The sequence below is a fragment of the Rhinolophus sinicus genome, chromosome 11 (genome assembly GCF_057876585.1).
Source record: "Rhinolophus sinicus isolate RSI-liver-muscle chromosome 11, RSI-T2T, whole genome shotgun sequence".
Classification (NCBI taxonomy): Eukaryota; Metazoa; Chordata; class Mammalia; order Chiroptera; family Rhinolophidae; genus Rhinolophus; species Rhinolophus sinicus.
The window spans coordinates 16,792,653-16,818,799 of record NC_142511.1 but is presented as its reverse complement, the minus strand read 5'-3'; the positions used below and the strand labels follow the sequence as shown (position 1 = coordinate 16,818,799).

The 26,147-nt window shown below is 34.7% G+C and overlaps 1 protein-coding gene across 2 annotated transcripts in view; it reads left to right on the top strand.

Annotated features, from left to right (window-relative positions):
- The window catches only part of RPS6KC1 (ribosomal protein S6 kinase C1), a 140,360-nt gene that overhangs the window by 10,144 nt on the left and 104,069 nt on the right, over nt 1–26,147 (top strand). For both annotated transcript variants that reach the window (XM_074322170.2, XM_074322171.2), the window contains exons 3-6: nt 3,730–3,765; nt 9,787–9,907; nt 15,594–15,709; nt 25,316–25,409. In XM_074322170.2, coding sequence (XP_074178271.2) covers nt 3,730–3,765; nt 9,787–9,907; nt 15,594–15,709; nt 25,316–25,409 — 367 coding nt within the window. The remainder of the gene's footprint in view (nt 1–3,729; nt 3,766–9,786; nt 9,908–15,593; nt 15,710–25,315; nt 25,410–26,147) is intronic.

Sequence of the window (26,147 nt, the reverse complement as noted above, 5' to 3'; positions counted from 1 at the left end):
AATTACATAGTTAGAGTTGTGGGGTAGCCTCTTAGCTCAGTTGATTAGAGCGCGATGCTCTTAACAACAAGGTTGCCAGTTCGATCCCCACATGGGCCACTGTGAGCTGCACCCTCCACAACTAGATTGAAACAACTACTTGACTTGGAGCTGATGGGTCCTGGAAAAGCACACTTAAAATACAACTCTTTTTTTAAAAAGGAAAAAAATCTGAGTTCCAGTTAAGAAGAAAAAAAAGAAAGTTGTTACTAATGGACTGGGTCTCAGTTCATGTTATCCTAATCTTTTCATGTTTTTGGTTTCCATTTCAGAGGATACATTCTTAACCTATTTCAATTAGATTGCTGAATCCCTTAGGGTGGGGTGCAAGTGGTTGAACTTGGTAATGTACCTGGCAAATGATGATATTGTAGTGGCATAGGAATCAGACCTGGTGTATTCTCCATTGTATTTCAGTACCTAGCTGTGGAGTAGGCACTAACATTTGTTGAATAAGTAAAAGAATAAATAAAGCCTATGGTGACAGGGTTTTGTGGAAGTAATTAAACTTAATTATTGCTGAAAATGCCACAGATAAATGAGGGAGGCAATGTAGTACAGTGGAAATAGCACTAGACCAGGATTCATAAAATCTGAGCGCTCATTCCAAATCTAAAGGTGAGTAGTCATATGTCATCATATAAGTCTCTGGGTCTCGTTTCCTTGTCTATGAAAGGGGCACTTGTTATAACATTCCTGCCTAATTCATAGATTGTTGAAGAAATAAAATGAATCATTAATATAAGATGCTTTCCAAATGCAAATGTACAAAGTCAAGGTTATTTTCCCCATGCCTGGCACAGTGTCTTGAACAGTATTAGCACAGATAGAGACTTTCTCTCTTAACAACAGAAAAAAGGCTAAGAAACCTTCTAGGACTGATTCTTGAGAGAGGAAGAGGAACCTACAAAAGAAGCAGAAAAACCAAAGCAGAAAGAACAGGAGAATCAGGAAAGTATAGCCCTCTGATTTCCAGACTGGATTTTCACTGAGCTTTGTTTATGCTGTTGGGGAAAGAGATAGTTAATAGCAAATAGCTTTTGATTTAATTTTCTGAACTCTAAGTATATTTTCTCCCTTTCACTTAAGGGTGAACACAAGTTCCTCTTGTAAGCTGAAAGTTAAAGATCTTCGCTTAGATAGTTTAAGAATATTTAAAATTTGACTTTCTGTATTTTCTGTAATAAACGTAAGTAACTTATTATCATGAAAATATTGAAAGTCTTAAATCACTAACCGGTGTTCTTGACTTGCTAATGGGATGCAGTTTGCTGCTGTGGTGTGGACAGCGAGCATTCAGTGTCATGGGAAGGGTCTAGGATGAAGCATTCCCCTGTTTGTTGCTTAGCACACTACTCTTCTCTGAGATACTGAAATAAGTTTGGGAAATACCCCTCCCACACCCCACCCACACAGTCATGTGCACCCCCAGACTGTGGGCATCGTGAAGGCAGGGACTTTTCTTGCTCATATCGTAGCCCCAGTGCATAGCACAAGTATGTGAGCCACTCAGAATATGGATGAGAAGTTATAATCAAACTGGTTATTTCTGCTAAGGTGGTTTTAAAACTATAGATATAATGAGGGGATGGCTAACAGATTTTTGCTTATGTAGTACACATATATCTGATTTCCAGGAATGGTTTACCTGAAGAAAATCCAAATTGTGTGACTTGTAATATGTACTCATACACCAAATCAGGAAATAATTTCTTTTGTCACAAAAAGACCATTTGTACGTGTAAAGGAACATTACTTAAAATAATAATGTACCTTAGTATGTTTGTAAAATGATTGGGTTATAAATTCAGGAAGTCTGTTAATTTTTCAGAAAAATATAACTTGTAGAATGTAAGGTACACCTAAATAAACCTATTGCCAATGATTATATGTTGACTGGTTTTGGTGGGTGGATTCTTAATGGATTGATTATTCCCGACTTTCTTCTCATTAGCTCATTTTATAAAAATATAAGAAACACTTGTGAGGCAAAGTTAAATCATTTTATTATGTGAAACACCATAATTTGGAAAGGGGTGTGTGTGTGTGTTTGGTGGGATAAGGGGGGGTGGTACTTGAAAATAATAGCTAAAATCTAATCTTTGAATAACATATGGTTGTTAGTTATCTGATCTAGCCTCTTATTCTAAATCTGTATTGTCTAATATGGTAGCCGTTAGCCATATGTGGCTATTTTAATTTACATGAAATAAAATGAAAAATTCAGTTCTTTAGTCACAGTAGTTATATTTCAAGTTCAGTAGCCACACCCATGTGGCCAGGGGCTACTGTTGGACAATTCAGATAGGGAGTATTTCTCTCCATCATCGGAGAAAATTCTATTGGACAGCACTGTTCTAAATTAATGAAAATTGCTATAAGATTTTTACCAAATTTATATATCCTGGAAATTGGAGAATAGAGTGGCAAGAAATTAGAAACTTTTCCTGTCTGGAATTCTTAGGTGGGACCTTTTAAGATAGTTAAATTCTCTAGTAAGGGAGAGAGGGAGCTGACGTTTTAATTACGGAGTTCTTGCTGTATTCTTATTTGATGTCCACAATAGCCAGGCCAAGTCGGGAGTATTATCCCCATTTTATGGAAGATATCAAGCCTAGAGGAACTGTAATTTGAACCCAGGTGTGTCTGACTTTACATGGTAGTTTTGTGTTTTTGTTTTGGACCTCAGTAGTGTTGAGTTGATCATAATTCCCAGTTCATGGTATTGTCACTAGTCATCAAATAATTTTTCTTCCTCTCATCCATAGGCAGCCATTTTTATGTGACTTTCTTCTTGATAGCTAATATATTTTTACTTAATGTAGTACACATATATTTGATTTCCAGGAATGGCTTACCTGGTATCTGTTTCTGTTTGTTTTTGCAAAATGTATATTGTGGTACCAAGTTCCTGAATTTTACATTTACGTAGATAATATTATGTATTAATAGCTAAGGTGAGATTTTTCCCTCTCTACAACTCTACAATGTGTTTGATGATTGAAGCACCCAGCCTACTTTTTGTCAAAAATTTTGTGAGGAAATCTTTCAAAATGGTGTTAGATTTTTTGGCCTTTTGTAATTAGAGAATTCTATAGGAATCCCCCTCTTCTTTGTTCAGAGAACATAGATAGATAAGATTGCCCTTGAATGCTGTCCTCATAATTTTTTTTAAGTTACTTTTGTTGTCTTCTTCATCATTAGGTGGTCAGTGATTACTTCTCACAGATATTGATGTGTGGCTGCTTTTATTTTAAATTGAAATTTTTATTGAGCTAATTGTAGATTCACATCCGAGTGTAAGAAATAATGCAGAGCAATCTCTTGTATACTTTGTCTAGATGCAGCTGCTTTTTATGCTTCTAATTTATGTGGAGGCTGGGAAGCGGAATAGACAAGTTTGGTAGAATTATGTCAAGTAAGAGTGAAGGCCTGAGGCATTCTCTTTTGAATGGAATACATGAACTTTTAGCATGTGGATTATTTCAGCTGCCTTTTTGCTTAATTTTTTAGTATGTATTTTATTCAGTTAGTGATATTATTATATAGCTGAGTTTCTTGTGATGTAATATGGTATTTTCCTTTAAGCATATTGAATTTTTAATACAAATACTGTTGAAAGTAATTATGCAAATGTGAAATCTTAAATTTTGATAATGAGTAGCTATTTCTGTATATGTTTTATTTCAGGTTGTTTCACGAAGAAATCCAGAGGATGTCCAGGAGGTAACATATTTATTCATATGAAAATTTTTTTTATATATTTGACAAAAATTTTAATTAAAGGCTTTATTGAAGAAATTGAATTATTTATATGTCAGTCTTTGTACGTTTGTGTGGAGATTGTCTTCAGCTCACAAAACAGTAACTGAAATATCATATTTCAGGCCTATTAAATATGAGGTAAGTTTTAGTAGGTGTTAAGTTATATAAATAAGAAATTGAGGAATTACTCAGACCTATTAAGTATGTGCTCAATTTTAGTAAATGTCAAGTTATATAAATAAGAATTTCAGGAATTACAGTGCTATTAATAATGTGATAATTTCAAGATTTCAATATTAGTTAAGAGACCCTAATTACCTATTTCAAAATCAAGATGCCTGTTGAGTAAAAAAATGAAAAGAATTGGGTAGCTGCATTAATTTTAAAGATTATAATATTAAATTATGGGTTTCCATTCACTTCCATTTTTATATTGACTTGACATGTTGACATCTTGGAAAACTGCTTTGGATGTAGGTGTTTCTTTTTAAAATTTTGTAGTTTTATAGTAAGTTCTTTTCAGACCCTTTCCCTCTCTTTAAAATGATACCAGCTTAAAACTGTGGAATTCTCTGTATACTTTGTGCTTGTTATATACCTTTAGGAATCCTAACTGAGGAGCTTGCTGCTTTTAACTTTTTTACTTTCATTTTGGTACTTGCTAATTTTCTGTTTTAAAAAATTAATTTATTTTCCAGCTAGAGTTGACATACAATATTATATTAGTTTCAGGTGTAAAACATATTGATTAGACATCTATATATTTTATGAAGTGATCACCCCAATCTCATTTTCACTAAGATTAGAAGGGCATATATAGTATATATTGGGAACTTTTTTTTTTTACTAAAGTGTTTAAAGGAGACATTGTAAATTAGCAGTCTTGATTCTGCAACAATGTTTTTTCTCTTATTGAATTTTAACGTCTTAAGTGGGATATGTATTTTCTATTTAGCTGCAAGCTCCATTACTCCTTACTGAAAAATCTGGCTTGATTCATACCTTTAAGGTGATTGTTTGGTACTGGTTGGTTTGAGTATCTGACATCAGGTTTAGAATACTCATGTATTTTAACTTTCATACATTAACATTTCTTGCTATATTTGATTTTATGTCCCATGGCCAAAAATATTTCAATAAAAGACATATTTTAAAAAGATTTCATACTATTTTCCTTAGGGTTTTAAGATATCTCACTCCCGCTCCCCCCTCCCCCAATAGCCATGAAGAGAATGTTGTAATATTGTTATTTTGGAAGAAAAGGAGATATCTATATATCTATGTCTATATATCTATTTCTATATCTGTATATCTATTCTTCTAAAATGGCGGTGAAAGTGATTTGTACCAAAGTACTGTCTCTACTTAAGTGGCAGTTGATTAGTATGAACTATTCTTTAGAATTTAGAACTTTTTAGAATGTTAAATTAATAATCAATATTAGGCTATTCTGATTTTGAAAATTTACAACTCTGTTAAAATTGAAAATGGGTTGTGTTTCTTTCGAATACCTTATCTGATTGCTCTGCTGTAGTTTGTAGCTTGATGTTCCCCTTTTCCAGGGAGAATCCTGAACCAACCTACCCACGAACATACTCTCTGCCATTTCCTTAATCCTCTTTTATAATAACAACTGTTGGTGAACCATTCATCAGCAAGCTCTTGTAAGTGTCCTTTAGTTAGATGATTGCATGGTCCTTTGTTAGAAATGCTATAAAATAAAAAAAAATGATGTCTTCTGTCTAGCTGGCTTCTTAAAATATAGAATAACCTTGAAATTATAACAACACTTTTTAGTTTCTCACATATGTCATTTAAACATTGGAATTCTCATTTAGGAGAGGAATTCACCCTCTAGAATTTGTTTCTATTTCCTTTTCTTTTACTTTTCTCTCTCTGTTAACAGATTCATTTTGTTATTGCTTGAGAATTTAGTCAGGCTTCACGAGGGCTTTTGAGGATTAGTAAATGTACAATTGATCTAATCAAATATAGGGCTGGTAATACGCTGTCCCTCTAAAACTGGAGACATTTTGCTGTTTTTTTCCTATGTGTACCTTGGCGCATGCTACCGTACAGCAGTGTTCTCCAAGAATGTTTAAACACTGACATGGAGTAAATAATTTAAAATTATCCAGGTAGCTTTTTCTTTTTTTTTATCTTTTAAAAATTCCCTCTAAATTTTTATTTATTAAGAGCAGTGTGGGTGAATCTGAGGGGGGACAACAACAGTTAATGTGGCCTCTTGTTCAGGAGATTCTCTAGAGCACAAACACTTGCAACAGGGTAGAGAAAGAGGTGGAAATGTTGTACCTTTCCTTCCCCACCTTTTAAAACAGTAGCCTGCATAGAGCTCTGTTTCTCTCTAGGTAGTAAACTTCACTGGTGTCAGAAATTGTCACGGGAAAGAAAACGCTCTTGAAAAGGGGGAAAAGGAAATATGCAAGCAAATAGTATGGTAGTGATGTTGTTTGCAAGAAAAGAGGACCCAGTGAAATTTAAGTAGTATAGGCCAGTAAAGGGATGAAGTTAATTGAATTGAGTGGTTTTGTAAAATACAAGAGATCTGAAGGTTTTTGGCATCATTAAACGAAATTCTCTTAGAAAACTTTTTTAACCTAATATTTAAGCGAATGTTTTAAATGAAAATTAAGCTTTTATTAAATTTGTAGTCTACATATGATTGTCACTGAATTAATATTTAATTGCGGGATTTTATTCAGATAAGTTTAATGAATAAGAAATTTCTGCAGAGTTGGTTCAATAGAGCAATAGCTGTTATACGGTGATTTTTATTTTTATAATAGGAAAAATTGGTTATTAGAGAAAATGATTTTTGCATGTATCTTTTGGGACTTTGTGTACTCCAATTATAAACATTAATACTTTCTGATTTAATGGTAGTGTGCTTCTGTTCACTCTTCCATTTTGAAGATTTCTAGAAATGTCCAAGCTTAACAGAAGTAAGAAGAAAAGGAGGCAGTGGATGGAGACATTTTGTGATGCTTTGGTTTCCCACATTTCTTGAGGGTTTATATTTGCTCTTAGGTATTTCGGTTCTACAGTTCTAGTGTTGAGAATAAGAAATAATTGAGTGAATAAATTATGGCATGGTGAAGAAACACAGAAGCTCACCTTGGATGGGGGGGTTCTAATTCTAGTTCTGACAAACTGTCTACTGGTTTATATACCATGGTATTATTATTATTGCGATTGAATTGTTAACTTTTGCCTCTTAAGTTACTCTGCCTCTATTTTAAAATAACCCTAACTAGAATATGAATTTTACCTGCAGATTTAATTGTTTCCATGAGCGACAGTCTTTTGAATAGCTCTCATGTCTAGTTCATGGCTTTAAGGATGGCACTTGTCTTATGATGACTTTTACAAGTCTGTCACCCACTTCCCTTTTAAGCCCTTGGTCATGTAGTACCACCATAATTTAGTTTATTTAAAAAATATGAAACCAACATTATTTTTTCCCACGACAGAATTATGTTCATGTATCAACATTAGAAACTAGAGAGAAGTACAAAATAGGAAAATTAAAGTCACTGTTAATTTCACTATCCTGAAGACTTTTACTTTCCAAGTGTTTGGTTTGGCTGTCTCAGTTAGTTCCTCTTTTATTAAAATTTTTTATTGGGGAACAGTGTGTTTTTCCAGGCTGTGAAGTTGTCTTTCTTTCTTTTTTTTTTTTTTCCAATCTAGTTGTGGAGGGCGCAGCTCAGCTCCAAATCAAGTTGTTGTTTTCAATCTAGTTGTGGAGGGTGCAGCTCACTGGTCCATGTGGGACTCGAACCGGCGACCTTGGTGTTATGATCACTGCGCTCTAACCACTGAGCCAACCAGCTGCCCACTGAGGGCTCAACTCCAAGCTCAAACCATTGTTTTCAATCTAGTCATGGAGGGTGCAGTTCACTGGCTCATATGGGAATTGAACCGGCAACCTTGTTGTTAAGAGCTCATGCTCTAACCAACTGAGCCATCCGGCCGCCCCAGTTAGTTCCTTTTTGCTCTCTGTCTTTTGCTGGAATTATTGGTTCTTTGCTATCAGCATTTGTCTCATTCACTTCCATTTAAAAATAAAATCTCTTCTTCTATCCACGTGGCCTGTCTCACTACACAGTCAAGCTTCTTAAACACTCACTTTGTACTTTGTTTGCTCTTCTTCTGGCTGGCCCCTCAGTGTTAGGGTTCCCCATCATTCTGTTGTTAGACTCCTCATCGCGTTACAAATGCTGAGAAACCTTTCCTGAGTGATTACCGCCTCTCTGCTGAAGACTCCCAATTTAATATATCTTGGTTAGTGCTCTCTTGAACCCCAAACACATGTATCCCATTGGACTTCTCGAATTAGATGCCTTACCTATCAGATATGTCCAAAATTGAACTTTATTTTTGTCTCAAAACAGCTTCTCCCTTGGCTCTTCATCTTCAGGAACAGCATCACCATTTATCCAGTTGCAAAAGCTTAAATTCTAGTAATTATATTTGACATCTCGCTGTCCTCTTAAAAACTTCATCCACAGCCTTTTCTTTTCCCCTTATTTTTGTTGGTCTAAGCACTGTTTCCCTTCAGGCAGCTCACCTAAGATAATACTTTCTGTAAAGCCTTTTAGATCCCAAGGCTGGTGGCTTAGGTGCTCCTTCCATAACATCGTTGGGCTCACTGCTCTTCTAGCACTTATCACGCTGCTGTCTTGTGATGTAGTTATTGTGCTGGCTCATTCTTCCTAACGACAGTGGGAACTCTCTGCAGACAGGGAGTATGTTTCTCATTTCTTCATCCTTTGTGCCACAACAGTGCCTATCACAAAATAGGGCCATGAAAACATTTGTTTTGATGACTATTTTTGTTGTTTAGTACATGAATAAAAGGAAGCATCAGGAGGGAGTAGTTGTTTAAATTAATTCATGTTATAGTCTGACTAGTCCCCTAGGATTATAACTATATTAGAAACAAGAAGCTTATTAATCATGGTAGAATTTTTGGTAGTATGACCAAGTTTAGTGAAGAATTTCATATGTGTAGAGAGTAATTTTTGACAAGAGTCTTAAATCACACTTGGTTACCTGCTTGGCTTAAGTTTTGCTTATTAGCATTGCACTCTAATATTGAGCTTGTTATAAGTGAGGGAAGTAGGTTTTTTAGAAGCAAAGGCCCCAGTACACCAGATGACGGAATTTAAAACTCAGTTTTACTCTATTTTGTAGAGACTGAGGGGTGAATCAGTGATATCAAAGCCACATGTCAAATCCTTCTTCTTTATAAAGTGTATTTTTCTAATTTGATCTGAATGAGGCTAAACAATAATTCAAACTAGTTAAGGTAAACTTTTACATGTTGCATAATGTAGATGATTGTTTTGTTTTTGGAATATGCTAGTTTTAATGGTATTCTGATAGGATTCACCTTGCCTCCGGAAATCTTATTGCTACTTTAAATTTGACACTTATGAAATAAAAAAGTTCATGTTAATTACTTGCTACACAGCTATCTCTTCTTCAGTGTTATTTATTTTATTCTTTTAGGCAAATGCTGAGTATGTATTTTGTGTTGAAAAATTGTCTAAATCAATTATTTCGTGTTTCTAAACATGCTGTTTTTGGAATAAAATATGTATTTTGACATATAGCTCGTTTCCAGGCCAATAGTAATTGGCTTTTTAAGAGGTTATGTGACATTTTATGTAGGATAGACCTTCTTTGTACTAGTGTGAATATTTTTCCAGTATGAAGAAAACAGTGCTTGTTTTAAAAACCAAAACAGAACATTTGGAGGAAGAATTACTGTTTTACATTTTTAAAGCCAATATTTTTAGTTAATTTTAGACAGTTACCATATATTGCTTAAAGTTTTATTTTATTTTTGCCTTTGCATGACAATTATTAGTGCTTCCATGAAAAGACTATTTGTTGTTCAGGTATATGAACCTAAATAGTTTCACTGTGAGATACACATTTAATTTTCTTTTCTAGATAATCGTGTGGAAGAGATACAGTGACTTTAAGAAACTACACAAAGAACTATGGCAAATTCACAAAAACTTATTCCGACATTCAGAATTGTTTCCTCCGTTTGCTAAAGGAATAGTGTTTGGTAGGTGATTATTTTGAATTTATGATTTTAAAAGTGATGATTACCTAATTAGGTATATATACTAAACCCTGAAATACTGTACCATTAAGTCAGAAGTTCCTTTATTTGTTAAGGTAATTCATATCATGCAGCAAGCACCCGAAATTGTTTTTTAGGTTCTTGGTATAGTTTTGCTAACTCAAAATGCATTTACTCCTCCCCTTCCATGAAACAATAATACAACAACTCCAACTCCAACCAAACAAAGAAAGAAAACCTATAGGATCATAAGAAAAGATGACGTTGCATTATTCTTATACTGAAATTTTTTGACTTTTTTTTTTAATGTCTATACGTTGTATCTCGGTGAAGGTTGACCCATTTCATTATAAAATATCAAAAAAAATTTGTTAATATCACAGGCCTCTAAAGGAAATTTTTTTTTAGCTTATTTTTTTTTTTTTTTTTAAGTATTGGGAAGCTGTCAAGCTCACAGTGACTTGGCAGCTTGAATTTCATCACTGAAAACAGTGCTACTTTGAAGTGTCAGGTTCATTTTGTTTATTTTTGCGAAAATATCTGCCAGCTGTCTAAGTCTGAATAGTTGCATATTAATTGTTTTTTCCACAGATTTTTAAAAAGAAATGGTCTCAAGGGTTGAAATTTAATAAATTTAATATATTTTCTGCTTTGTCAAGGACATTCTTAAGGGAAACTAGCATTTAAAAAAATTTTAATATGAGTGAATGACAGTAAGGAATATGGTGATTAGTAGTAAGTATAGTTTGGTGCCATTGTCTTGATTCATGCTAAAAGGTCAGCAGTTTTACTGCTGTTGCTATTAGATTATCAGTGCAAATGCATCTACTATCTTAGTATTATTATGAAAATGGTTTTGACCTTGTTGATCTCTTCAGCAGTCTGTGGATCACAGTTTGAGAACACACACACACACAAATATGTACACACACATATGTACATACACGTGGATGTTCCTTGCAGCATTTTTAATAGAAGAAACTTACACTGAATTTTCTCAATACATAATTGTATGGATGTGCCATGATTTAGCCAATTAACTGCACATGTCTTTAAATTTAAAGTTGGACGATACACAGCCTGGCTTCTTGAACAATAAGCTTGTCAGTGGGTGAAAGGGAGTGGCTTCTAAATTGGTTCTTAGCTATTATTGTCTGTTGCTAATGGATTATCTTCAATTTTTCTTCACATCCTTACATATTATAGAGTGAAAGTTTCTTATTAATCTTAGTAAGTAACCAATTTATCACTCTTTAGTAAATGGTACAGTCCATTTGTAATACTTGATAACTGCAGTGAACCCTGTAGGTGGCAGCTGGAGGGAACTGTTGGTTAATCATCTATCTTTTTAGCTACTCTCATACTTTCAGTACGTAAGCCTCAGCAGCAAAAGAGACTCCTGTTGTAATTTGCAGAACCATGAAATATGTAATTACTATTCTGGTGTTATTGTGAAAAGAACATGCCTTTTGGAATCAAATAGATTTAGGCCCAAATCTTCTATCCACTATTTACCAGTGGTGTGATCTTGTACAAATTAATGTCCCAGCCTCTTTTTTTTATTTTATTGGTAAGATAGGGATAATACCTTCTTGTATGTCCCAAAGGCAGCTTTTAAATCAAAGAGAGAGACTATTTCCAGTGTTTTACCAGCTTTATTAGAATGTTTGAATTTACCTTCCTGCCTCAGATTTTAATAAACAAACCATTATTTATTGAGTACTTGGGAGCAGTGGGGTGGCTTATATATAATATATACTCACACACAAATAACAATATACATTATATATAATATGGCACAGTAAACTTTGTCAGAAAAATTTGTTTTGCATTTTCTATTGTAAAGTATATTCAATTTTTCTACTGTGTTCACAGGAAAATGAACATTTACTCTGTGAAGGGAAATTTAAAGCAGTGATTAAGAGAAGTGCCTACTTATTGTTTCTCATTGTTATTGCCTATAAATGGAAGTTTTGATGGTATGAAATAGTTATCAGCTAGAGAATAGCTACCAGGGTATTGTTTACCATTAGGATGACTGTTGAATCTTGCTACTTTCTAATTTCCTTTTAAAATTGGGTGGTTTTGTTGTATATATTAGGGCCAGTAGTTATTAAAATTCATCTACTTTCTTTGTCGATGCTACCAGAACTTTTTTGTTTGTTCTGAAATCTTAGGAATAAAGAAGTGAGCATGTTCTTTCATCACATTTGCTCTGGTGATAGCATTCAGTGCATTGAACCTTTTAATGCATAAGCCTTTATTTTTGGTTGTGCTCCACTCTGAAAAATGTTTTAATTCATCTATGCTTGTCCAAGTTTAGTGGAATGAAAATGAATATATCAATAACAGTACAACAAAGACTTTTGACATGTGTATTCTATTTAGAAGTTGATATGCTCATTGCTTAAGCATTTTAGTCTAGCTTACTGGGGAGGTGGGATGAGTCATTGATCACTCTAGAATTAAAGCTCCCAAATTTTTATGTGTTTGTTTCAGCTAGTAAATAAGATTTTTTAAGGGTGTCATCAAATATTAGGAAGAGTTTCATTAAAATTTATTAATCAGTAGTTATGCATTTAAAGATAGCAGGTGGCCTTATGGGTTAAAATATAGTATAATGTGTGCATTTTCTGGGTTTCTGTTCTAAGATTATAGATGATTACAAAATTACAAATGTTCACAGACACTGGAATTTACTTTTTTTGTTTAAAGGATAAATATGTTGGATGATAATTATAAGCACCAGTGCATACTTAATTTCTTATTTAGGAAAAAGAATGAATAGTGGACACTTAGCTGTCATTTTAATTTTTTTGGCCAGTAGATTTTCCTCAGGATTGACTAACTTAGATTGTTTTCAGGCCAGAGAATTTGCTCTATGGATTGGGGCTCTCGGAAGTTTTTTCCAGGTAATGTTTTTGATAGGTAAGCTAGCAGTGTCAATTTAGATGTGCTTTTGTCATTGGGAGAATTGGGTTTAATTGAATTGTTGCACATGAACTGACAGCTAATAGAAAAACAGATACAGCATAATGAATTATATTAGATTTGGTTACTTGTGACAAAGCTGAATACCAGATAGACGTCAGTTTCATTCTTGTGGTGTAAGATCTGGAGGTAGCCTCAGGCAGGGGCAGCTCCACGAAATCAGGAATGGAAACTCCTAGCTTGTTGCTCTGCCAGTTTTTAGCTTCCACGTCATCATAATCCTGGGAAAGGGAAAAGCAGAAAGGACAAAAGGGAGGGGAGAGAAGGTGTGTAACAGCTGTCCCTTACAGAGATTTCTGGGAAGCCGCAGTATAACTTTTGTGATATGTTGTTTGTCAGAACTTAGTCCACGTTCAGATGTAACTGCAAAGGCAAGCTGGAAATGACAGCCTTTTTCCCCTGGGCTGTCATGTACCTAGTTAGAAATTGGGGGTTATTTTACTTAGGAAGAAGTTGAGAACAGATTGAGACAGCAATTGGAAGCCTATTCCATAGTAAATAAAAAGTATACTGGATGTTAGGAATCCTCTGATTGATTTCCCTGCTAACCTCGACTGGGCCCTGGGCTCTTTGAGAATGTGGATAAAAGTGAGAGACCCTTCTAGAAATATGTACGTATGGACATGTGCATGGATTGTTGTAGGATTGTTGTCTCTGAAACCCATCCATTAAGCTTAGTGGGTTGTTTATGGACCCACTGTTAAAATTTCTTATTAGTGAGATATTACTATTTTCTAGGATAGAATGTTCCACTGCAAGAGAGTTCTTTTTGTTAGATGATTTTTATAAGTTTTCATTATTCACTCATGCAGTCAGCAAAAGTTTATTAGCATGTTCTGTGAGCTGGACACCGTGATGGTACTTGAAGATTCAAGGACACCATGACTGATTTATTAAGTACTGTGTTTCCCCGAAAATAAGACCTAGCCAGACAGTCAGCTCTAATGTGTCTTTTGGAGCAAACATTAATGTAAGACCCGGTCTTTTTTAACTATAGTATAAGACCTGGTCTTGTATAATATAAGGCCAGGTACAATATAATATATAATACCAGGTCTTATATTAATTTTTGCTCCAAAAGACGCATTAGAGCTGATTGTCTGGCTCTTATTTTCGGCGAAACATGGTACTTACTTTGTGCCTAGCATGGAACTGGGAGCTTTATGTACATTGTTCATTTTCTCCATTTTATAAATCAGGAAATAATTTGCCTAAGATACAGCTAGTTAATGGTAGAGCTAGTACTTGAACCCAGGTGTAACGCTAAGACCACTTCTTTTAGTGACCATGAAGCAGACACTTCACCATAAGTGTGAGAGGCACTGAGCTGAGTTTTTTTTTTTTTTTTTTTTTTTTTTTAAACATTTTATTGGGGAAGGGGAACAGGACTTTATTGGGAAACAGTGTGTATTTCCAGGACTTCTTCCAAGTCAAGTTGCCGTCCTTTCGGTCTTAGTTGTGGGTGGTGCAGCTCAGCTCCAGGTCCAGTTGCAGTTGTTAGTTGCAGGGGGCACAGCCCACCATCCCTTGCGGGAGTCGAACCGGCAATCCTGTGGCTGAGAGCCCATGCTGCAACTCCAACCAACTGAGCCATCCGGGAGCTCAGCAGCAGCTCAGCTCAAGGTGCCGTGTTCAATCTTAGTTGCATGGGGTGCTGCCCACCATTCCTTGTGGGACTCGAGGAGCTGAACTGGCAACCTTGTGGTTGTGAGCCCACTGGCCCATGTGGGAATCCAACTGGCAGCCCTCGGCGCTGGGAGCATGGAACTCCAACCGCGTGAGCCACGGGCCGACCCCTGAGCTGAGATATTTAGTGGTTCAGTTTCAGTTGCCTTGAGTAATATACTAGGAATCTTTTGTGCCTCAGTTTTCTGTTAACATTTTGCAAAGCGACTGAAAATGTTTAAGTGTATGATGATGCTACTCTTTTGATTTTGTATTTTTTTAAACCTATATTGCAGTCAGTATGGTACATGGCATATGACAAATGCCAACTGCTAATCTGATATGGGGTAAAAAAAAAATGATCGTATTTGAAAAATGCCTTGTCAGCAATCAGAATGTATGTATCATTAAAAAAATTCTGTGAAAACCACCTTTCGATCACCTTGTAAATCAGCGCTCAGGGGTGCTGTGTGTGTTCTCTTTTTTTCTCACAAGCAAAATGTCATCTATGCTGATAGCATCACACATGGAATTTGACTTAAAAGCTTTTTGCTTCAAACTGAGGGTTTTGACCCCATTGATACACAGATATTCTCATAATTTCCTCTCTTCAGTTCCTTTAGAAATCAAAAAGAGTGGGAAAGAGAAAATTATATGAGTAATTACAGTATTAAATTACTATAGAAAACCATTTGAATTCTTTATAATTCTCTTTTCAACTTTAGTTTCAAACCACCAGTTTCTTAAATGGTAAGTTTCTTACATTGACACGCTTTAGATTATGATGGCACCATTTATTTATCAGTTGACACCCTTGCCTCTTGTTTTATCAGAAACGTTCTTTTCTGGTGAGAGTGTGGCTGATTCTCGTTGTGGAGACTGGATTTGACTTCAGAAGACTGCAGATAGGCAGGACAGTGATAGGTCTGCTGCTGCTCTCAGTGAACGTAAACTATTATGAACCCGTGTTTGAGCCTTCTCTACTTAGGGTTGATTTCTTATTTAATTCTAGGACGATTTGATGAAACTGTTATTGAAGAGAGGAGACAGTGTGCTGAAGATCTGCTACAGTTCTCTGCCAATATTCCCGCTCTTTATAACAGCAAACAGCTTGAAGATTTTTTCAAGGTTTGGTAGTCTTTCTGAAATATTTTCTATTTTATTAAACACCTTTGTTTTCTAATTTGTAGTAAAGCAAGATTCAAGTTGTTGTTTTAAAAAACAAAGTGTCATTTACTTTGGAATTTCATTATTCACTAAAACAAGTAGAAGTTAGTAGCTTAATAACAATGTCTATGGCATATCTTCAATTTTTTATTTTATTTTATTTTATTTTTTATTGGGGAAGGGGAACAGGACTTTATTGGGGGAACAGTATGTATTTCCAGGACTTTTTTCCAAGTCAAGTTGTTGTCCTTTCAGTCTTAGTTGTGGAGGGCGCAGCTCAGCTCCAGGTCCAATTGCCATTGCTAGTTGCAAGGGCACAGCCCACGATCCCTAGCGGGAGTCGAACCGGCAACCTTGTGGTTGAGAGGACGTGTTCCAACTAACTGAGCCATCTAGGAGCTCAGCGGCAGCTCAGCTCAAGATGCCGTGTTCAATCTTAGTTGCAGTGGGCGCTGCCCACCATCCCTTGCGGGACTCGAGGAATTGAACTGGCAACCTTGTGGTTGAGAGCCTGCGCTCCAACCAACTGAGCCATCCAGGAGGCAGCTCAGCTCAAGGTGCTGTGTTCAATCTTAGCTGCAGGGGGCGGAGCCCACCATCCCTTGCAGGATTTGAGGAATTGAACTGGCAACCTTGTGGTTGAGAGCCCACTGGCCCATGTGGGAATTGAACCGGCAGCCTTCAGAGTTAGGAGCATGGAGCTCTAATTGCCTGAGCCACCGGACCGGCCTATCTTCTATTTTTCGTAGAGAAATGTATAAGATGTTTGATTCATAGATTTTAAGAAATTGATGCAGAGGGCTTAGAGATTATCTAATTTATTACATCATAATTGAAATACATTTAAATATCAAGAAACTCGAATAGTTATCTTCACTTTTTGAGGTGTCTTTCACTGGTAGATATTTTTTTAGGATAGAAACCACTGTAAGTCCATATTAAATTTGTTATACTAATTTGTATAAATATAGAACTAAGGTAGTCACTGTATAGTTTTAGAGCGGTAGGCTAGTACAGATTATATTGCCAGAGCTCATTGGATATTAGTGTTCCTTGATATGTAGTGCCTTCATTCTGAGTTCTTCATCATTTGTAATAATAATTTTCTTATTTTGAACTGAACCTGTGCACATTGTTCGTTGATAGAGTGCCTTTAACGACCACAATTTGCATTTAGCTTTGTAGGAAAAAGCTAGGTGATTGTGCCACAATTGTTTTTTTCCTTCTTCAACTAAAAAGCTACTCATTTGTATAAAAGTAATTTCTTAGAACATATACCCAACAAGGTATATGAATAGTGGGATTTTTAATTTTCCTGATGCTAGTGGGCCTACAAAAGGACTTTATTTTTTATGACCTTGTTTTAGTTTACTGAAGAAAGTTGATCTTTGAAAGATATTACTACAAACTTATGACTTATGCAGTACATAATAGAAATAGAAATAATAATAGAAAAGTTTGTAGTAACAATAAAATTCCCACTGATTGACTTTTTTGCTTAATTTTTCATTACTCTGCAAATTAGGCTAAGATGATGAATTTGGCTCCTCCTTATGACCTAACGCAGATCTTTAAAATCAAAGGCCAAGTCAAATTGATAAAGTATTTAGCTTTTTGCTACTTGCAGTTACAGCTGTTTCTGTGTGGCAGGGAGTCTATGCTTATAGAAAAGGGCAGCATTATTAAGCAAGAAGAATACTGCTTTATAGAAATTGGGAAAGGCAGTCATGCAAATTAACACATGCCAAGGGCTAAAAGAACCAGTCTAGGAATATAGAAGTCAGATCATAGACTTTGAACACTTTAAATAAAAGTTAACTGTCATTCCATTTCTTTTGGATCTGGGAAATCCTAATGGAAGACACTTTTTTTTTTTTTTTTTAAATAGTTTATTGGGGTAAGAATTATTAGTAAAATTACATAGATTTCAGGGGTACAATTCTGTAATGCATCATCTATATATATCACATTGTGTGTTCACCCAGAGTCAGTTCTCTTTCCATCACCATATATTTGATACCCTGGAAGATACTTATTTTTATGCTTTGTAAAATGAGAGACAAAAGAGGAAGAAAAGATTGGGTAGTTTAAGAGAAGTAAAGTTACCTCCCTATGGAGAGATAGTCTTTCTTATATCTCATTGGCTAGAACTGGTCACAGGATTTGTTGGCTAAATCCTTAGCTTCAGAAAGTCTGGGTGGGTGACTCCTTTAGCTTTCTAGCTCTGATTGGGGATGAAGGTATGGATGGGAGGTTTTGGGGTAGCCAGTCCACAGGATGTGGTATCATACTGTAGTTTTTTTCTTTGTGGAAACACTGATGATAGATAACCATGTGCAAATAACCATATAGCCACTTGGTTCGATTTTTTTTTTTTTGAATCACACACAAGAGTAGATGTAGGATAATGAGCCTCCATTTCTCATTACTCAGCTTTGAAAATTATAATGTCACCAAATTTTTTTCATCTGCTGATTGCATTTCAATTTGTTGGCATAAAATTGCTCATAGTATTCCCTTATAATGCTTTTACTTTCTATAGGGATGGTTGTGATGTCACCTCTTTAGTTCATGAGTTTGGTAATTTTGTGTCTTGTCTTTATTTATTTTTTCTTGGTCAGTGCAGCTAAATATTTGATATTTTTGTTGATCTTTTCAAAGGACCAACTTGGTTTCATTGTTTTTTTCCTCTATTTTTCTGTTTCATTTCATTTATTTATACTCTAAACTTTATTTTCTTCCTTTTGCTTTCTTTGCATTTACTTTGCTCTTTATCTAATTCTTTAATTCCTTAAAGTGGAAGCTTAAGTTGTTGATTTGAAATACTTCTTCTTATCTAACATAAGTATTTACAGCTTTAAATTTCTCTCTTAACCACTGCTTGATCCTCAAATCCCATAATTTTTTTTATTTTCTTTTTTATTCAGTTCAGTGTATTTTACGATTTCTTTTGTGATTTTTTCTATTGACTCATTGGTTATTTAGAAATATGTTCTTTAATTTCCAAATATTTGTGGATTTCCTACATTTTTTTCTATTGTTGGTATTTAATTTTGTTTTCCTGTGGTAGTGATCAGAAATCATATGTTGTATAATTTCAGTCCTTTTAAATTTATTGAGACACGATTTATTTTTTAGCATATGATCTATCCCTGGAGAATGTTCCATGTGTGCTTGAAAGGTATACGTATTATGTTGTTAGGTGGAGTTTTATGTAAATGTCATTTAGTTCAAGTTAGGTGATCTCATTGTCTTCTGTATCTTTGCTAATTTTCTGTCTAGTTTTATCAATTGTTGAGATAAGTATTAAAGTCTTCAGTTGTTATTGTTGAATTTTCTATTTCTCCTTTCAGTTATGTTAATTTTTACTTTATTTTGGGGCTTGGTTGTCTTGTACATGTATGTTTATAATAGATACGTCTTCATGGCTAATCGCATTTCTTAGTCTTATGAAATGTCTTTCTTTGTCTCTAGTAATATTTATTGTTTTACAGTCTTATTTTGTATGATTTTAATGTAGCCACTCTTGGTTCCTTATAGGCACTGTTGCATGGTGCCTTTCTTTTTGTTCTTTTTTTTTTTCAATTTAAAAAAAAATTTTTATTGGGGAATATTGGGGAACAGTGTGTTTCTCTAGGGCCCATCAGCTCCAAGTCGTCCTTCAACCTAGTTGTGAAGGGCACAGCCCACTGGCCTATGTGGGAATTGAAATGGCAACCCTCCAGCTCAGAGCTCACACTCTAACAAACTGAGCCATCCGGCTGCCTTACCCTTCATTTTTAAAGGATAGTTTTGCTGGATATATGGAATTATTGATTGACAGTGTTTCTTTTAGCATTTTGAATTTATCATTCCACTGCCTTTTGTCCTTCATTGTTTTTTTATGTGAAGTCAGCTGTTAATTGTACTTCAGTTCCACTGTATAAGTTTTTTTCTATTGCTTCTTTCAGAATTTAGCCTTTGTCTTTCTACAGTGTTAGTCTAGGTATTGCTCTCTTTTTGTTTATCCTATTTGGGTTTTAATTTATCTTCTTGTTTTGTAGATTAATGTTTTTCATCAAATCTTGTAAGTTTTCTGCCCTAATCTCTTCAAAAAACTTTTTTAATAATTTTTTTTTTTTTTAATTGGGGAAGGTGAACAAGACTATATTGGGGAACAGTGTGTACTTCCAGGATTTTTTTCCAAATAAATTGTTGTCCTTTCAATCATAGTTGTGGAGGGCGTAGTTCAGCTCTAGGTCCAGTTGCTGTTGTTAGTTGCAGGGGGCAGAGTCCACCATCCCTTGTGGGAGTCAAGGAGTCGAACTGGCAACCTTGTGGTTGAGAACCCATTGGCCCATGTGGGAATCGAACCGGCAGCCTTCGGCGTTAGGAGCACGGAGCTCCAACTGCCTGAGCCACCGGGTCTGCCCTCTTCAAATATTTTTTTTTCAGCCCCTTTTGCTCTTTTGTATTTGATGCTTCCATTACATGTAACTTAGTATGGTTGATATTCCACCTCTCTCTCTGGTTCTCTTTATTATAATTTGATCTTCTTTTCTCTGATCTTCATATTGGATAGTTTCGGTTAATCTTCAAGTTCATTGGTTATTTCTCTTTTTCAAAATCTGTTGTTGAACTCCTCAAGTGAATGAAAAATTTTTGTTACAGTACCTTTCAGCTCCGGGATTTCCATCTAGTTCTTTTTTTTTTTTTTTAATTAAGATTAATTGATATAACATAAAATCCACTATTTTGAAATGCACAGTTCAGTGGTTTTAGTATATTCACAAGGTTATGCAAACATTATCACTAATTCCAGAACATTTTCATTACCCCATAAAGAAACCTCATACCCATTAATTAGCACTCACTCCTTCCCCACTTGGCCCAACCCCTAGCAACTACTGAACTACTTTTCGTGTTGATGGATTTGCCCATTCTGGACATTACACATGAATGGCATCATCCAATATGTGTCCTTTTCCATTTGACTTCTTTCACAAAGCTTAATGTTTTCAAGGTTTATCCATATTGTGGCATGTATCAGTACTTCATTTCTTTTTATGGCTGAATAGTATTCCATTAAGTGGATATGAATATGCGAGGTCTGACAATTAAGTTTGTGAACTTGCCACTGTGTGCTTACATTGGCAGCACTGTACAAACAGCTCGATAAAGTTTCATAATCTTGGGGTATCAGTGTCTCACAACTGTGTTCGTGTCGACGTGTGGTGGTGACTTGCTAAGTGGTGTTCATTATTGTGTGTTTTTGCGTGCTGTTGTGAGAATGTCTGAGCTTGTATTAGAGTAACGAACAAACATTAAATTTCTTGTTAAACTTGTCAAGAGTGGAAGTGAAATCAGGGACATGTTAGTCCACGTTTATGGGGATAATGCCATCAAAAAAACGGCAGTCTACAAATGGATTAAACGTTTTCTGAGGGGAGAGAACACATCACTGATGAAGAGAGGTCAGGGTGGCCAGTAACGAGCAGAACTGATGAAAACATTGCAAAAATTCAATGAACTGTGCGTCAGAATCATCGGCTAACTGTGAGAAGCGTAGCAGACCATGTAAACATTGATACAGAAACAGTTAATCAAGTTTTAATTAAAAATTTTGGCATGAGAAAGGTGTGTGCAAAAATGGTCCCGAAGGAGCTCACCAATGAACAAAAGCAAAGGAGAGTCGAAGTTTGCCAATATCTTTTGGAGAGGCAAGACGATGTTTTGGGTCGTATTATCACTGGTGATGAAACATACGTGTATCAATATGACCTTGAAATACGTCAAAGTGCACAATGGATGTCAACTAATTCTCTACGACCAAAAAAGTTCATCAGTCCAAATCGAGTCAAAACGATGTTGCTAATCTTTTTTGATATCACAGGGATTGTTCATTATGAATTTGTACCAACTGGACAAACAGTTAACCAAGTTTACCATTTGGAAGTACTGAAAAGGCTGTGTGAAAAAATGTAAACGATCTGAACCTTTCACCAACAATTCATGGCTCTTGCATCATGACAATGCACCAGCTCACACGACACTGTCTGTGAGGGAGTTTTTAGTCAGTAAACAAATAACTGTTGGAACACCCTTCCTATTCACCTGATCTGGTCCTCAATGACATCTTTCTTTACCCGAAGAGAAAGGAAATATTGAAAGGAAGACATTTTGATGACATTCAAGACATCAAGGGTAATACGACGACAGCTCTGATGGCCATTCCAGAAAAAGAGTTCCAGAATTACTGTGAAGGGTGGACTAGGCACTGGTGTTGGTGCATAGCTTCCCAAGGGCAGTACTTCAAAGGTGACTGTAGTGATATTCAGCAATGAGGCATGTGGCACTTTTTCTAGGATGAGTTCACGAACTTAATTGTCGATCTCATGTCACATTATCCATTTATCAGTTGATGGACATTTGGATTGTCTCTATGGTAATGATTCATTTGTTTCTTTTTAATAATTTCTGTTTATATTTGCTGTTTCATGAGTCATAGTCGTCATACTTTCCTTTAATGCTTTAATCATGATATCCTTCAGTTATTTGAACATATTTGTAAATAGCTGCTTTGAAGTCTTGACCTTCTAAGTCCAACATTTTTGCTCTCTCAGAATTAACTTTTCCAATGACTGCTTTTTTCTTCTCTGTATGGAGTGCACACTTTCCTTTTTCTTTGTATGTCTAATTTTTAGTTGACAATTGGAAATTTTGGATAGTATAGCAACTCTGAATTCTGATTTTTTCCCCCTGAGGGTTGTTTCCATTGTTTTGTTAGTGTGTTTAGTAACATGTCTGTACTAAATCTGTGGAGTCTGTTTAATGTGTAGTATGTGACTGCTGTTATGCTCAGTTTTTAGTTTTTATTGTATTTTTAATCCTAACTTAGCAGGAATTAGCCTTGTATCATTATAGCTTAGTGGTCAAACAGTGTTTGGTTTTGGTTTGTACTTATATACTTTATTCCATTGTATGCTTCTCCCTTATGCTGATAGCATGTTTTCAAAGTTCAAGCAATTTTTAAAATTTGCTCTGGGTTTTACTTTCCTTTGGGATCTCTTGCATTTCCTCTGTGCGTGTTACCATCTCATGGCTTGCCAGGGATTTGTAGGTAGCTTGATCCCTCTGTGGTCTCTCCTGCATGGGTGATAAAGAGTTTATTAAGAACCCCGGTGGCTGTCTTATTTTCTGGATTTTCCTGGTAAATGTCTGGCTAATGTGCTGGTCCTTTGCTTGCCACAGCTTCATGCTTGCTGAGCCACTGTTCCTTGCCATTTGTTTGGCACCGAGATCACTACTATTACTGATAATGCTGTTTGGGGTGGATTTTTTTTCTTTCTGTGCTTCAATCAAAATTACGCCAGCTTCTTCTGTAAGGGAATCTGCTGGTTTTCAAGGCTTGCCTTGCCCTTGTATAATTACCATGGTAACACAGCTGGGATGGAAGGTGGGAACAACCCCAGGCAAGAATACCACAGATTCCCACAGTTTTTACCTGTGGTTTTGCGGTTTTTCATGAGTAACCACTTCTTCATTTGTTTTATGTTTTTGGACAATTTCCATAGCTCTCAAATCGTTTTGACAGATTTTTTTCAAGTTATATTGCCTTTTGGGGAGAGCATTTGCTGATCTACTTATTCACTTATTCTACCGTACCCGAACTCCTTCCTTCCCTGATAGGTTGACTTTTCATTAACAAAAACTTTGAGATGCTATGTAAGAAGAGGTGTTTGTGTTTTTTTTTTTAACTGCATAATCAGGAATACCAAAAGGTAAATGTTTTTGAACTAGAGATTTAAAATAGAATTGTGGCATATTTTCCTACTATTTCCCTTGAGTTCCTATAGAACAGTTTTTATTGTTTAATTAAAGAGTTATTCTTTATTTTGTATAATATTGTTTATTTCTTTATAATTTTGTATAATATTGTTTTTAAATTAAGTAAATAAAATTTCTTTAGGATTATGAACTAAAACATTTTTCATTCTTTTTTTTTTCATTTTTCATTCTTTTTTTTATTTTCTCTTACAAGCAGATCTTATATTAACCAATAATAATAATAACAAAAAATTATTGAGTGCTTACATTGTTGTAAACACTTTACATGTATGAACTCTTTTAGTCCTAACAACTCCTTGAATTACTCATAAGCATCATTTCCATTTTATAAGTAGGGAACTTCAAGTCACTATACACCTGGTGGTGGAATAGTTGAAAAGCACTTTCTGTTAAATGAGATTGTAAATAGAATCAAGTTTATTAAAATTCTTAAGAATATTTGCATATTTTCTTAAAATTTGGTTTGGATGATGTTCAAAGGATGGCTTAGTCTAGAATAGATATTCCTTTTTGGAGAAACATTCATTTCTAAGCTATGGTTTGAATATTTTAATAAATAAATAGAATAAAGTAATATAAATTCTTGTTTCTAAAGAATTGTTTTTAAAGTCTCAGTCCAGTTAACTCTCTAAGTATTACAATTTTGTAATTTGAGAAGGACCATTTCAAATTTCTATTTCTTAAAGATAAGCTGGCAGGGAGACTTTTAATTAGGTAAAGATAGTTATTGAATTCTTTGTGCTGATGAGAAGAGGAAATAGGAGTCTTGTATTTTTCTGGGGTTTTGTTATCCTGGAAGTCGTGTTTGGGGGCATAAAACTGTTGGTGGAAGGTAGAAGAAAAGGTGTTAAGGAGCAGAAGAGCTATTCTTTTAATTAATTGTAATTATTAAGGATTATAAATTCATATTTTCATGATTGGGTCAGTGCATAAAATCACAGCACAAAATCTCACCACTACCGTTTGGCTGATAATAGCATTCTCTAGTTTCACGTAAGCAAGAGAAAATAGTCTTTTGAGGCCTTAATTTTCAAATCTAATTGTAGTTTAAAATGGTGGTCACATTGAGAAATAGATTTTATATTTATTAAAAATGTGTCTCTTTAATAAAAATATCTTAAATTTATTTAGCTTTACTTGCATTGTATTTAAGTGGTTTTCAAATTCAGGTCACTTCTGGAATCTCTTGAGGTGCTGTGTGATATAGTAATAGTTTTTAATTTGACAAAATTAAATGCTTCCCTAATGGAATCCATTTATCACTAGTTAAAATGACCAGTCATTAAGGATTGTGAACAATATCCTTTAACTGGTGGGTGTTTTCTTTCTCTACATTTTTTAATGAATACTTTTGAAAGATTTTTAAAAATAATGCTTTTATAAAAAGCCATGTATTATTTAAAAAATGGTAATATTCCTATTGAATTTTTAAATAATAGACTATTTTTTAGAGCAGTTTAGGTTTATAGAAAAATTGTGCAGAAAGTGTAGCATTTTCCCATATATCCCCCTTCTCCCTCAGACTTTCTATTAACATCTTGCATTTGTGTGGTACATTTGTTACAATTGATGAACCAATATTGATATTCCTATTGAATTTTTAAAACAATTGTGATCTAGTTTAATAGATAAATAGTTTTTGTAATCCTTATACATACTCAGTTAAGTATTGTTCATTTATCACTGATTTTTTTTAATACTCCTATTGACAGTGAAACATAATTACTCTGATCTTTTCAGGGTGGAATAATTAATGATGGTTCTGAATTGATCGGTCCTGTTGAAGCTTACTCGGATTCCCTCACCGATAGCTTTCCTGAGTGTAGTACAGAAGGTAAGAGATTTTTTTTCTTTTTTCATTTCAATAGTTTTGATTACAGAAGACTATAAACCTTATTTGCATTGCAAAAAAAATGAATATAGGAATTTGAGAGTATTTCATTAATTCTAGGATGCTGTCTTTTTCTTCATATTTATTGTAACGTCACTGGTACTGGGTGCATGATATTGGGTTGATGCTATCTTGCATTTAATTGACAGCTTTTTTCTTTCTTAGTGATATAATCGTTCCTCCTACAGCTAATGGCATCTTAGATTTGATGAAATGTGGTACAATGAGCGTTAAAAATTTGTTTTCTCTAGAATAAGAATGCCTTACTTAAGTTTACTTAGCAGCATCTGACTTTTAGACAATTAATTTCAAGATTGACTTTAAAAGTGTAGTCATGTACCCAAAGAATGAACCTAAGGCAGTTTTAGTGTTTTTGATATGTTTTATAATAAATAACATGAGCCTAAACCAAAGCAATTTTTGTACTTTTAATCACTTTCATTCAGGAATGCTTATTCTTTTGTTTTATTCCTCTGTTAATTCATCCTTGAATTTTTATGAAGATTTAAAATACATATGTTTTGGTTTTTGGATTTCCTTAGCTAGTTTTCTTCCAGGGAAAACTTTGGAATTAAAAAAAGAAGATTTGGGGACATTGGATGGGGCGAGTCTTTAAAAATAGGTAGATTTGTTTGATTTGGCTTAAGTTTGATTTATATAAAAGTAAAATTACAGATTAGA